The sequence below is a fragment of the Ceratotherium simum genome, chromosome 34 (genome assembly GCF_057802395.1).
Source record: "Ceratotherium simum simum isolate JZ-2026a chromosome 34, ASM5780239v1, whole genome shotgun sequence".
Taxonomy (NCBI): Eukaryota; Metazoa; Chordata; class Mammalia; order Perissodactyla; family Rhinocerotidae; genus Ceratotherium; species Ceratotherium simum.
Window position 1 is genome coordinate 20,777,912 of NC_141933.1, and position 12,088 is coordinate 20,789,999.

Sequence of the window (12,088 nt, forward strand, 5' to 3'; positions counted from 1 at the left end):
CAGGGTACCAAAACCCCACCTGCCCGGTAGTGCCTAAGAAGCTTGATCCAGAGAGTGTGGGCAATAACAACAACAACAACACGGTTACTACTCATTAGGGGCTTACTCTGTCAGCACTACACATCCGTCATTTCATTTTCTTCTCATAGTAATCCTACGAGCTAAGCTCAGGGAATATCTTTACTGAGAACACAGAGGTTCAGAGAGATTAAGAACCTTGACCAAGGTTACAGGCAGAAGTGAAAGAGCTGTAACTCAAACACAGGTCTCTCTGACTCTAATCACAGTTCCTGGACTACCTGCAGCTGCGCCTGGTAAGAAAAAGTTGGCTTTGAGCTCTCTGGCGGCAGTAACACCTCCCTGTGGTGGCGCTGTCCCTTCTCCCACACTTGGTGATTATCAGTGTACAGCAACTGCCCCCAGGTGGGCTGGAAGCATGGGCCCCCACAGCCGCTTCTTTCCTGCAGACAGCTCGAAGGCTCCAGCCCAGCCATTTAAAGCCCATTATCCTGGTCCCTCCCAAGAAGCCTTACAGCTAGGGGGGAAATGTTCCATGTTCTTAGGATAAATACCCAAACCCAATGCATGGCCTGTGAGGCCATCCTTTTCTCTCCCAGCTCCCAAACTCCTCAAATTCCAGGCCCACTGGCATCTCGAAGTTCCTCCAGGTCATCACTGGTGAAAGCCTGGCTTCTTTTCCAGGCTGCTTCCTTTCCCTAGACTGCTTTTCCTTCTCACTGCTCCTTACCTAAATCCTACCCATACTTTTTGTTTTAAATGCAGTATTTAAAACTTCAGAAAATGACACAGAATAACATAACAAACACCTATGTACCCACTAGCCAACCTCATCCAACCTTAATATTCTGCCATCCTCACTTCAGTTTTTAAAAGCTTTGTAAAATATTACACATACTGTTCAATACACATACTATGTCCCCCCACCCCCTTCAGAGATCACCACTGAAACTTGGGGGCTTAGCCTTTGTTTACTGAAACTTGGGGGTTTAGCATCCCTCTGCATGTTTTTATACTAAATAACTCATTCAAATACCTACATTCTTAAAACATTATCTAGCTTTGTTTTGCTTGTTTTCAAATTCTATCTCTATGTGTCATTCTGTAACTTGATATTTTGAGATTTATCAGTAATGATGCATCTGTCTCCCTGTATTCATTTTTGCTGCTGTATGGCATTCCACTGTATGAAGACACCACACTCTCCTTTCTTCTGCAGAAGGACAAGCAGATTGTTCCAAGGGTGACTATTACAAACAATGCTGCGTGTTTCCTCATAACCAATACACCTCTGAATTTTTTAGATTTGCCCAAGCTGCTCCAAAGTGATTGTACCAATTAACACTCCCACCAGTACTGTGGTTTTGCATGTCACACTTGGTCTATAATCCATGTGAAATTGACTTCTGAATATGGTATGAAGCAGGGATCTCATTTTATCTTTTCCTATGTGGATAACCAATTGCCCCACCACTACTCATTGAATCCTCCCTTTCCCCACTGCTCTGCAGTACTACTTTTATGTATCAAGTTTTTATAAATGTATGGGTCTGTTCTGGCCTGTCTAGCATGATCCATTTGTCTATCCTTATTCTAGTACTAAACTATCTTCATTATGATGGCCTTAGAAGTCTAGATAGCTGATGGGGCAAGTCCATCTCTTACTAATCCTTTAGGTCCCAAACTCAACATCTCTTCCTCATGGAAAAGCCTCTCATGATTCCTCAGGTTAGGCTGGGTCTCCTGTTTACATGTTTCTGTAGCACCTGGCACTTCATTTATTTAGTCTGCTGCTCTATCAGTTTTTAAGTTCCTTGAGGGCTAGAACATCTATTTTGCTCACTGTCATAGCCCCTCCACAAGCACAGTGACTGGCACATAGGCACTCAATAAATATTTGGTGAATAAAAGGGGAAAGAGAGGATAGTCTGTTTTGGTGAAAGACCTTTCGGGGCAAGAGTGATCCTGTTAGATGGCAAGTCAGATCTGGGGAGGACATCTATGCAGAAGGACGCTGCAGGGGAGAGGCACACAGACAGAAAGACACCACGAAGGCATAAAGCTGTCTCCTCAGCGCACGGCATGAGGTCTGGCAGATGGGAGATGCTCAGTGAACACTTGGAAAATGAATACAGGAATGAAGCATCACTCCCCATTCACTAATTATAATTTTTAAAAATAGGTAATATTTTTTAAGGGCTACGTGACAAGGATTTTACAAGCATTATCTCATTAAATCCTAAAAACGACTCTATAAGGCAGGTGTTATTATTATTTTCATTTTACGGATGAAGAAACTGAGGCTTAGAGAAGTTGCTCAATGTCACAAGCCAGTAAGGGAAGGAAATGGGATTTGAATCCAGCGCTGTCTGGCTCCAGCCCTGGAGTCCTTCACCATTAGGCTGTCCTGCCTTCGTGGCACAGGGACCAGCCGAAAAGTGACTCTATTAAATCGAGGTGAATTGCTATGTCTAAAACTAGATTCCTTAGGAGCGTACGTGCTTTCGAAGCACTATATGTATGCAGCATAAACCATGATAAAAGAGCTTTTCTTATTAAACATATATTACTCACTAGGGAATTTGGCCTTCAGTGAGGGAGAAGTGAGTTAAATAGTGTTTCAGATGACAAGAGAAGGAAATGTAATTCCTTTTAATGCAATCAATTTTAAAATGCCAGAATGAGATTTGCGTGCAATGCTCTAAATCAGCGGCTCTCAGAGTGGTCCTAGCCCATCAGCATCACCTGGAATTTTTTAGAACTATGAATTTTTGAGCCCCACCTTCGACCCACTGAACTCTGGAGATGGGGCTGGGCCATCTGTGCTTTAATAAGCCCTGCAGGTGATTCTGATGCACACTCAAGTTTGAGAACTACGGCTTTAAATCTTCACCCTTGGGATGGAGCTTCCCGGCCCTGTGTCACTTGGGCCTTGAATGGGCTACAGGTTTGATGGTTCCCTTGCCCCAGCTGGGAGGAGGCCAGAGCCTGTGGGCTAATCACAGGCAGTCTTGTCTTTACCCTACTTTGTGTTCTATATTATTTTCTGAGTGTTGTGAAGCGAAAAAAGGCCAGAAAGCACTGCCTTAGGGAACCCAGGAACTTCTCATTTATTTTTTTAAAGTTTGGTAATAATAATAATGCCAACGTTATTTTAACAGCAAGAAACTATTATTTATTGAATGTCTACAATACGCTAAGCAATTTACATATTTTTTTGTTGAAATCTTACAACCACCCTATGAGTTAGTTACTATTATTTTACAGACTTTACATTTTACAGATATAGAAACAAGGCTTAGGGAAGTTAAGAGAGATCCTCAAGGTCATCCAGTTAATAGGGCACAGCGGCCATGTACATCCGGGTCTTTCTAACCCTATGATGCCTGTGCTCTCATAGGTCAAGGTTAAGACTACTATTACTAACACTGAAAGTTTACTCTGTGCCAGGCATGATTTTAAGTGCATTACATACTTCTTCAATTATTACAACTATTATTATTCCAATTTTACAAATGAGGAAACTGAGGCTCAAAGAAATTAAATAACTTTCCCAAGGGCACAAGCTGACAAATTGTGGAACCAGGATTTGAACTCAAGAAGTCTGGCTCTTGAGGCCAGCCCGGTGGTGTAGTGGTTAAGTTTGTGCTTTCCACTTCGGGGGCCCAGGGTTTGCAGGTTTGGATCTTGGGTGTGGACCAGTGTACCACGCATCAAGCCATGCTGTGGTGGCGTCCCATATACAAAATAGAGTAAGAGGGGCACAGATGTTAGCTCAGAGCTAATCTTCCTCAGCAAAAAGAGGAGGATTGGCAATGGATGTATTAGCCCAGAGCCAGTCTTCCTCACACACACAAAAAAAGTCTGGCTCTTGCAGTTACTACGGAAAATAGTATGGAAGTTCCTCAAAAAATTAAAAATAGAACTACCATATGATCCAGCAATTCCACTTCTGGGTACTTATCCAAAAAACACTAACTCAAAAAGATATATGCACCCCCACATTCACTGCAGCATTATTTACAATAGTCAAGATATGGAAACAACCTAAGTGTCCATCAATGGATGAATGGATAAAGAAAATGTGGGATACAGACACACACACACACAATGAAATACTATCCAGCCATAAAAAAGAATGAAATCTTGCCATTTGCGACAACATGGATGGACCTTGAGGGCATTATGCTAAGTGAAATAAGTCAGACAGAGAAAGATAAATATCTCACTTATATGTGGAATCTAAAACAAAACAAAACCAAGCTCATGCAGAGAACAGATTGGTGGTTGCCAGAGGTAGGGGTTTTGGGGTGGGCGAAATGGGTGAAGGGGGTCAAAAAGTACAAACTTCTAGTTATAAAATAAATCAGTCCTGGGGATGCAATGTACAGCATGGTGACTATAGTTAATAATACTGTATTGCATATTTCAAAGTTGCTAAGAGTAGATCTTAAAAGTTCTCATCACAAGAAAAAATTTTGTAACTATGTATGGTGATGGATGTTAACTAGACTTATTGTGGTCGTCATTTTGCAATATATACAAATAGCAAATCATTATGTTGTACACCTGAAACTACTATAAAGTTATATGTCAATTATACCTCAATAAGAAATAATAATTAGGGGCCTGCCCCATGGCGTAGCAGTTAAATGCATGCGCTCCACTGCTGGCAGCCCAGGTACAGATCCCGGGCACGCACCTACGCACCGCTTGTCAGGCCATGCTGTGGCGGCGTCCCACATAAAGTGGAGGAAGATGGGCACAGATGTTAGCCCAGGGCCAGTCTTCCTCAGCAAAAAGAGGAGGATTGGCATGGATGTTAGCTCAGGGCTGATCTTCCTCACCAAAAAAAAAAAAAATAATAATAATAATAATAATTAATTTAAAAAAAAGCAGTTTGGCTCCAACTGCATGCTCTTAACCGTCAGGAAAGCCTCCCAGTCCATAGAGGATGGAGACAGAGATGCAATGGTGAGCATGTAGGGGTAAAATTACTTAACGCCTCCCACTGCTGCAGGAATATGTGAGGTGGAGAGGATGTCTGGCTGGGCGCTGTCATGGGTCTGTTTGCTCTTTCCTTTCCTGTGTTTCCAGCGCACACCTGCCGCCCCAGGGCCTGGCCACGGTGCTTGCAGCACATAAGTCAAGCGCATGTCGAGGCGCCATGGCCCTGAACAGGCTCTGGCGTACAGCTGCGTGTGGATTACATTCTTTTATGCACACATCATCACAGACGGGAGCCTCCTTCTGCAGCCTGTCCCCAGACCTCAGGGCCCTGAATAAAGCAAGCCCGGCAGTGAGACGGGAGAGGGCAGTGCCTCTTCTGGCAACAGAAACTGCCTTGGAGGCCTAACCACCCCCATGTGCCATTCTGGTCAGAAGCCTGGGCTTGTGTGGGGGGAACTTGGGATCCTGACCTCCAGGACAAAATGAGAATAGCTTAAACAATCAGAGTGCACTGTTTGGGATATATGCAATTTTTCTGCACACACACCAGCTGGGGTGGAGGGGGGACAGAATGGCATTGGAGAGGTGGGGTTGCCACAGAAGCCTGATGCTCATGCACGGGGAGAAAACAAACTGCCCCTAGTTCTGAATTCATCCCTAATTTCACAGCCAGCATCCTGAGGATTACCCTGGGCCTGTTGTTTATACTTGCATTCCCATAATTCCCTCACCCTGCCGTTGACATGGACTGGCTACAAGGCTTCCTCCTCCTCCTCAAACTGAAGGTCTGAAGTTTCTATCAAACAGTAGGCCTCTTGATGAGGAGGGGGTAAGCTTCTGACCACAGCTAGGGGAATATCACTCCAGAAGCCCCTTGGTATCAATAATTGTAAGAATCTGTGAATTTTAGAGAATTATATTACTTCTACCCTAATCCTGCAGTGCTTACATCTATCAAACTGTTTGCAAGGGTCACAAAGTGGTGGCAGGCAGTGACCAGTACCCAAGAGATTCTCTTCTAAGCCAAACGTCAAGCCCCTTGAGGGGCAGGAACCAGATCTGTACTCTCAGTGTGCAGAATAGCTCCTAGCACAAAATCGGCACTCAAGAAATATTTGATGAAATCAAGTACTGACATGAGCTACAACATGGAAAAAAACCTCGAAAACATGCTAAGTGAAAGAAACCAGTCACAAAGGACCACATATTATATGTGGTCCATTTATTTTAAATGTCTAGAATTGGCAAATTTATAGAAACAGAAAGTAGGTTAGTGATAGCCTAGGGCTGGGGAGGATGGGGGACTGGGGAGTAAAGGCTAAGGGGTGTAGGGTTCCTTTTTGGGGTAATTAAAATGTTTTAAAATTGATTGTGGTCATGGATGTGAATATACCAAAAGCCATTGAATTTTATACTTTGGGTGAATTAGATGGTATGTGAATTTTATCCCAAAAAGCTGTTAAAAAAGAAGTATTTGATTAATATATAAATGAATGAACAAATGAATATAGGATATAGGTGCTGACTTTCGTTCTTAGAGTTACTCAGAAGCATGGACTATTAGAATGTATAAAATGCCAGACAAGGAATATGCATTCATCTGTTCACTCACTCAGGAGACAGTTACGGAGCGGAGCATGTGTCTTAGGTTCCATGCTAAGCGACAGTGATCCAGCAGCAAACAAGCCTGGGATAGATCCTGCCTGCCCTCACGGAGCACACACATTCACACTTATGGTTCCTTTTCTTTAGGAATTCTCTAGAGATCCTAGAGAATTTTTTTTTTTTTATTATTCAGCTATATAGAAATCATAGCTGATTTTTATTATTAAGTATTATCTTAAATTTTTAAGAATGCTGAGTTTTTCCCCCCAAATTTTGAGGCTGAATCTTCCTTAAAATGACCCGACCCCAAAGGAGAACTACAATTGGAAATCTGGTGATAACTCCACGTGGCTGCTTTTAAATTATAAGAGATAATCTCCCACACATTTTTTTCAACTAAGAAAAAAAAATCTAAATCTCCCTTAGATAGCAGATGAGTTAAAATTATAAAACCTGAACCACAGCTTTTACCAGTGGCTGGTTGCCACTGGAGAAGGTAAGAATCCACTGAACAACGAAAGGAAAAAAATCTACAAAATTTTGGGTGTGTGATCACTAAACAGGTTTTGCACACGATCAGCAAAATTAGTTCATGAGCCGTGAACTGCAAAACAGCCTGCCCCAGTGTGTCCGCTGCTGACAGTGCTGGATTTCCCAGCTCTCCAGTCGGCGGAGGAGATGGTTGGCTCGTTTTAGGAGTCAGGCGGTTCTTGATGCAGTGAAGCCAATGCTGCTTTGGTTTCAGTGGGTCAAACCACCAAGTAGAAATGATGTCATGACACAGGGAGGCAGAAGCGCGCGGAGGGTGAGCTGAGCCTCTGGAATCAGGCAGCCCTGGGTTCAAGTTATGCCTCTGCTCCTGACAAGCCATCAGTAAGTTCAGGCAACATACTTAACCTCTTTAAGCCTCAGTTTCCTCTTTTTTTAAATTGAGATATATCAGTTTACTCTTCAGTAAAATGGGAAGTAACAGTTTTTATAAGGATTAAGTCAAATGATTAAGGTAAATGAATTTAAATGAAACAGTGAAGGGAAATGCATTCATTATGATTTAGGGAAGCTGGCCATTTAAAAAATTATTAGTAAGACTCTACTTTTTTAGATCAGTTTTAGGTTCACAGTGAAATTGAGAGGAAGGTACAGAGATTTCCCATATACCCCCTGTTCCCACACATGCACAGCCTCCCCCACTATCAACACCCCCACTAGAGTGAGGCATTTGTTACGACCAACGCACCTACATGGACACATCATCACCCAAAGTCCATAGTTTACATTACAGTTCACTCTTGGTGTTGTACATTCTACGGGTTTGGACAAATGTATAATGCCCTGCATCCATCGTGTATGGTATAACAGAATATTTTCCTAAAAATCCCCTGTTCTGGCATTTTTCAGAAAGCACGATTTTTGCTATACTTCCATTTGCTACCTTGGCTCAGATTTTGTGTTAAATAAGTAAAAGTTAACTGAGGCACAGTCCAACTACCTCATTTGGTTAAAAAATGTGAATGACAGTGAAACCAAACACAGAAATTAGGGGGTTCTAAGTATTTCTGCCAAGTGTTTCTGGTTCTGGAGTAATCTTGAAAACCTTCTTTTAGCATAAATAATAGAATTTATCCTTCCCTCAGTTGGGCTTTATCACCTTCACGCCTTTCCAGTCTCCAACCTCAAGCCCCTTCATCACAAGTTGCTGCCAACTCTTGCCCCTTCTTTTCTCAGAATATCCTCTAGGAGTTTCTCTTTGTGCACGCGTGTGCACGTATGTGTACGTATGTGTGTGTGTGCTTGCCTCTTCATCTCACCACCCCCCAACTCTATCTGCAGACCCTAAGGCTCCCCACAGAAACCACAAAGGATCATTTGGCTTCCCTTTGGAAATGCAGAAAGTGAGTATTACGTTTTTGGGCAAATCCCACATAGACCCCTCTCCAAATGCCAGTTTCTTCCCTAATGGTTTTATTCCTCCCTAATGGTTTATTTATTTGTATACATTTCAGGTATAAAAACCAAAAGAAGCCCTTGCCCACAGAGGGCTGAGTTGGCCTCAAGAGCCCAGGAGACGTACCTGGCTGCTTTCTGAGTGAGCTCCAGCGGGAAATCCGGGCACAGTAATTGCAGCAAACAGTGATATTCTTTCATGGTCAGCAAATCTGAAGCGGAAATGGAGAGGAACACATTAGGTCTCTGCACGGGAAGTCACTGCTCTCTTTTTGCTCATTTCAGAGGCTTCAGACCTAGTCTTGGTAGAGCTGCTCTTTCAAAGGTGCATCAGGGTTAAGGGTGTGCTAGCCGCTAACCTCCAGGGGTGAGATTTTAAGATCAGTATTTCCACAAAGCTTTTCCTGAGTGGGAGGCACCCAGCTACAACATTTTGGACAAAGGAGCTTTGCTAGTTTGAAAAATGGTCAGGTGAGAAGAGGGAACAAGAGGGGTTCCTTTATCAGCCTTCTTAGTTTGGTTTTCCTTGTGCATAAAAAGCGGCAAGAATGAGTCATTTCAAAGCTGGTTAGATCTGCTGAAATTCTCTGGCATGGTAACATTCACCACAACATGCCCAAAGATCATTCACAGAATATCTGGAAGCAGTACTAAGGCAAACTCAGCCTTGCAATGTATGGAGGAGAATACAGCAGAGCAACCCACAGACCTTATTACTCTGTCATCCAGTATTGCGCAGGCTGGCTTGTTTTAGATGTCTGCACACAAATCTGGTCATCCTATTATAGGAAGCCAAGAAAAAGATCCAAGATATATAATCAAGGCAACCAAATGATTCCTGATATACAGAAGCAGTGCTTTGGGAGAGATGAGCCAGGACCAGGCTCTGTGGCCCAGCAGAAAACCCAGAGAGGCAAATCTTGGAGAGGTTTATGGGATCCCCAGGGAGAAGACATACACTGATGCTTAAAAGTAGTTTTGTTACTGCATGTACTAAAGCCAAAAGATTTTAGATCAGCAGGCAGCAGCAATCTGCAAATACTCCATATACCAAAGCATTTCGAATATGGAAGGACAGGAGAATGGGAAAGCAAGAGCAAGCTACCCGGAAGCCATCCTAACTGGGAGAATAGTGCGAGAAGGGAATCCAGAGGGCATGGCCACATTTGGGGAATGAAGATGATGATCATAGGCACTTGGTTTCTTTGGACCTAAGTTAGCCCAAGCCACAGGAATCCAGATCTCCTGCCCCTGCTAGTTCGGTTGATGCTTCTCCAAGACAAAACCCCAAATCTCCAGGGACAGGCCTGGGTTCCTACTACTTTTTCATCAAAGCTCAATTCAAGGTGGGGGCAGAGAGTTAGACTAACCACACTGTCAAAGTCAGGGACACCAAAGGAACAGACTCAGCGTCAATGTAGGTCAAAGGATCAAGATGGCTTTTGTGGCCTTCGTCTTGGCCACAATGGGGTGTGCACTTCCCTCTCCTCACTCGCTTGACCTCGGGCACAGCTTGATAGGAGGTTTTGTTCTTCAAGGGAAGGAGTAATAGCCACTCCTAGTCTCACAGATTTGGGGTGAGGGACAAGAAAGGCAAAGGGAAGGGAGAAAAGCCACCGAACCTAACGTGTTTCCATTTTATTCTCACACCAGAATTCCCTGTATAGAGAGGAGTAATTTCTGGCAGGAAGTAAATAAAGGAAAATTCTTTCTTTGAATCTTGCTTTTCTAGGCTAAACTTTGGTGGATGTACCTGATACCTTCTCTTTTTTTTTGTTTTGAGGAAGATTGGCCCTGTGCTAATATCTGCTGCCAATCTTCCTCTTTTTCTTTTTTCTCCTCAAAGCCCCAGTACTTTGAGGAGAAGTATCATAGTTGTGTACCATAGTTGTAGAGTTGTAGCTTTTCTACGTGGGATGCCGCCTTAGCACGACTTGAAGAGCAGTGAGTAGGTCCGCGCCTGGGATCTGAACCGGTGAACCCCGGGCCACCGAAGCGGAACGTGCAAACTTAACCACTACGCCACTGGGCTGGCCCCTACCTGATACCTTCTTTACAGGAGTCAAAGTGTTTCACAGGAATTCACCTTTATCCCCTAAACTACCTACAAGATATCCTTGGGAAGATAAACAGGGTGAAGGAAAACAAGAGGCCTAGAGAGACAGTTGTGTAACCCCCACATTTAATCAAGGAAGACAAGGCTGGGAATCAATCAGCCTCTTGGTTTACAGACCCTTGGCTCTCTAGGTTCTTGATGATATTCTAACTCAAGTACTTCAATACTTGCTTCTCAAAGACAGAAGAATGATTTACAAAAATCATTTTCTACTTCCCTAATGAAACAACAGGCTCTTGGAAATACTAAATACATCAGCAAAACAGAATACTTCCTGTCCACCACTTCTGGAGCTTGACTGTCCCAAATGTAAAGTGAGGAAGAGAGTCACATAAAGAGAGGAATGAAAGTGCAAACAAACAATTTTTGCCACCTTAATTGTGGAAGACAGCAGTTCTACTTTTATTAAAGTAGTGGCTAGATGATATCATGGCCAGATGATTTCAAAGGAGAGGCATCTGCCACTTGGAGACACTCCTCAGTTGTACAGCGTGTGCTTGGGAAAATGGCGAATGGTAAGACTTGTACCAAAATCAGACCACTGATGAACAAATGGGAGCTGTCCCCTTCCTGTCCCGCAGGCTAAGGTTCAAATCTTGGTTCTGTAATTTACCAGGCGTGCAACCTTGGGCGAATTGCTCAATTTCTCTAAATCTCAGTTTCTCATCTGTAAAATGGGAATGATGATATCAACCTTTCAGAGCTGAAGTCAGATTAAAAGAGATGATGTCTACAGAGTACTTAGAATGTCTAGAACCCCGTAACACCAAACAATGGGAGCTATTTTGGTTTTGTTTTTAAATCCTGGGGGCAAAGACAGGAGAGGAGAAGAGGAGGGTGTTTTTTGCCGAGTTTAAACGCTTAAACACCTAGGATGGTTTTGCCTGGAAAATTCTGTCAAGTTGCCTGAGCCAAACCTGTTTTTGAATACTCTTCTGTAGTTCCTTTAACACTACCATGTGCCTCCTCGGTTCCAGGCACAGTGTTACATGATGAACAGGCCAACAGTCCCCCTAGCTCTCGAGGCTTACACTCAGGAATTAGTTCACTCTAAATGCTCGTGTCTACTTTGGGCCCCTTGGCTCTTAGAGCTCTCCAAAGTCTCAAAGGCCCTTCCAGGCAGCCCTTTGTGCTTCAAGAATAACAGTAATGAGATGAATAGTCACTATTAGCTCACTTAGCCTTCACAACAACCTTATGAAGTAGACTCCATTATTCCCAGTCCCATTTCACAGATAAGGACATGGATGGAGGCTTAGAGAGATGAAATAATCTGGTGAGTGAGGAGAGAAGGGTCCAGAGCCTGGGGAAGAGGAGGGAGACTTGGCTTCCCAGAGCACGATCCCAGGCTGGGAGGGAAAGGAGTGCTGAGGGCCAATGGGCTTAATGATGATGATACCAACAGCTAACATTTATTGAACATGTACACTGGGCCAGGCACTCTTCTTCCAAGGG

At 43.5% G+C, this 12,088-nt stretch overlaps 1 protein-coding gene across 3 annotated transcripts in view; it reads right to left on the reverse strand.

Annotated features, from left to right (window-relative positions):
• CSTPP1 (centriolar satellite-associated tubulin polyglutamylase complex regulator 1) overlaps nt 1-12,088 on the reverse strand; it is a 185,199-nt gene that overhangs the window by 13,980 nt on the left and 159,131 nt on the right. For all 3 annotated transcript variants that reach the window (XM_004436930.3, XM_004436929.3, XM_087423021.1), the window contains exon 4: nt 8,645-8,729. In XM_004436930.3, the coding sequence (XP_004436987.2) occupies nt 8,645-8,729 (85 nt within the window). The remainder of the gene's footprint in view (nt 1-8,644; nt 8,730-12,088) is intronic.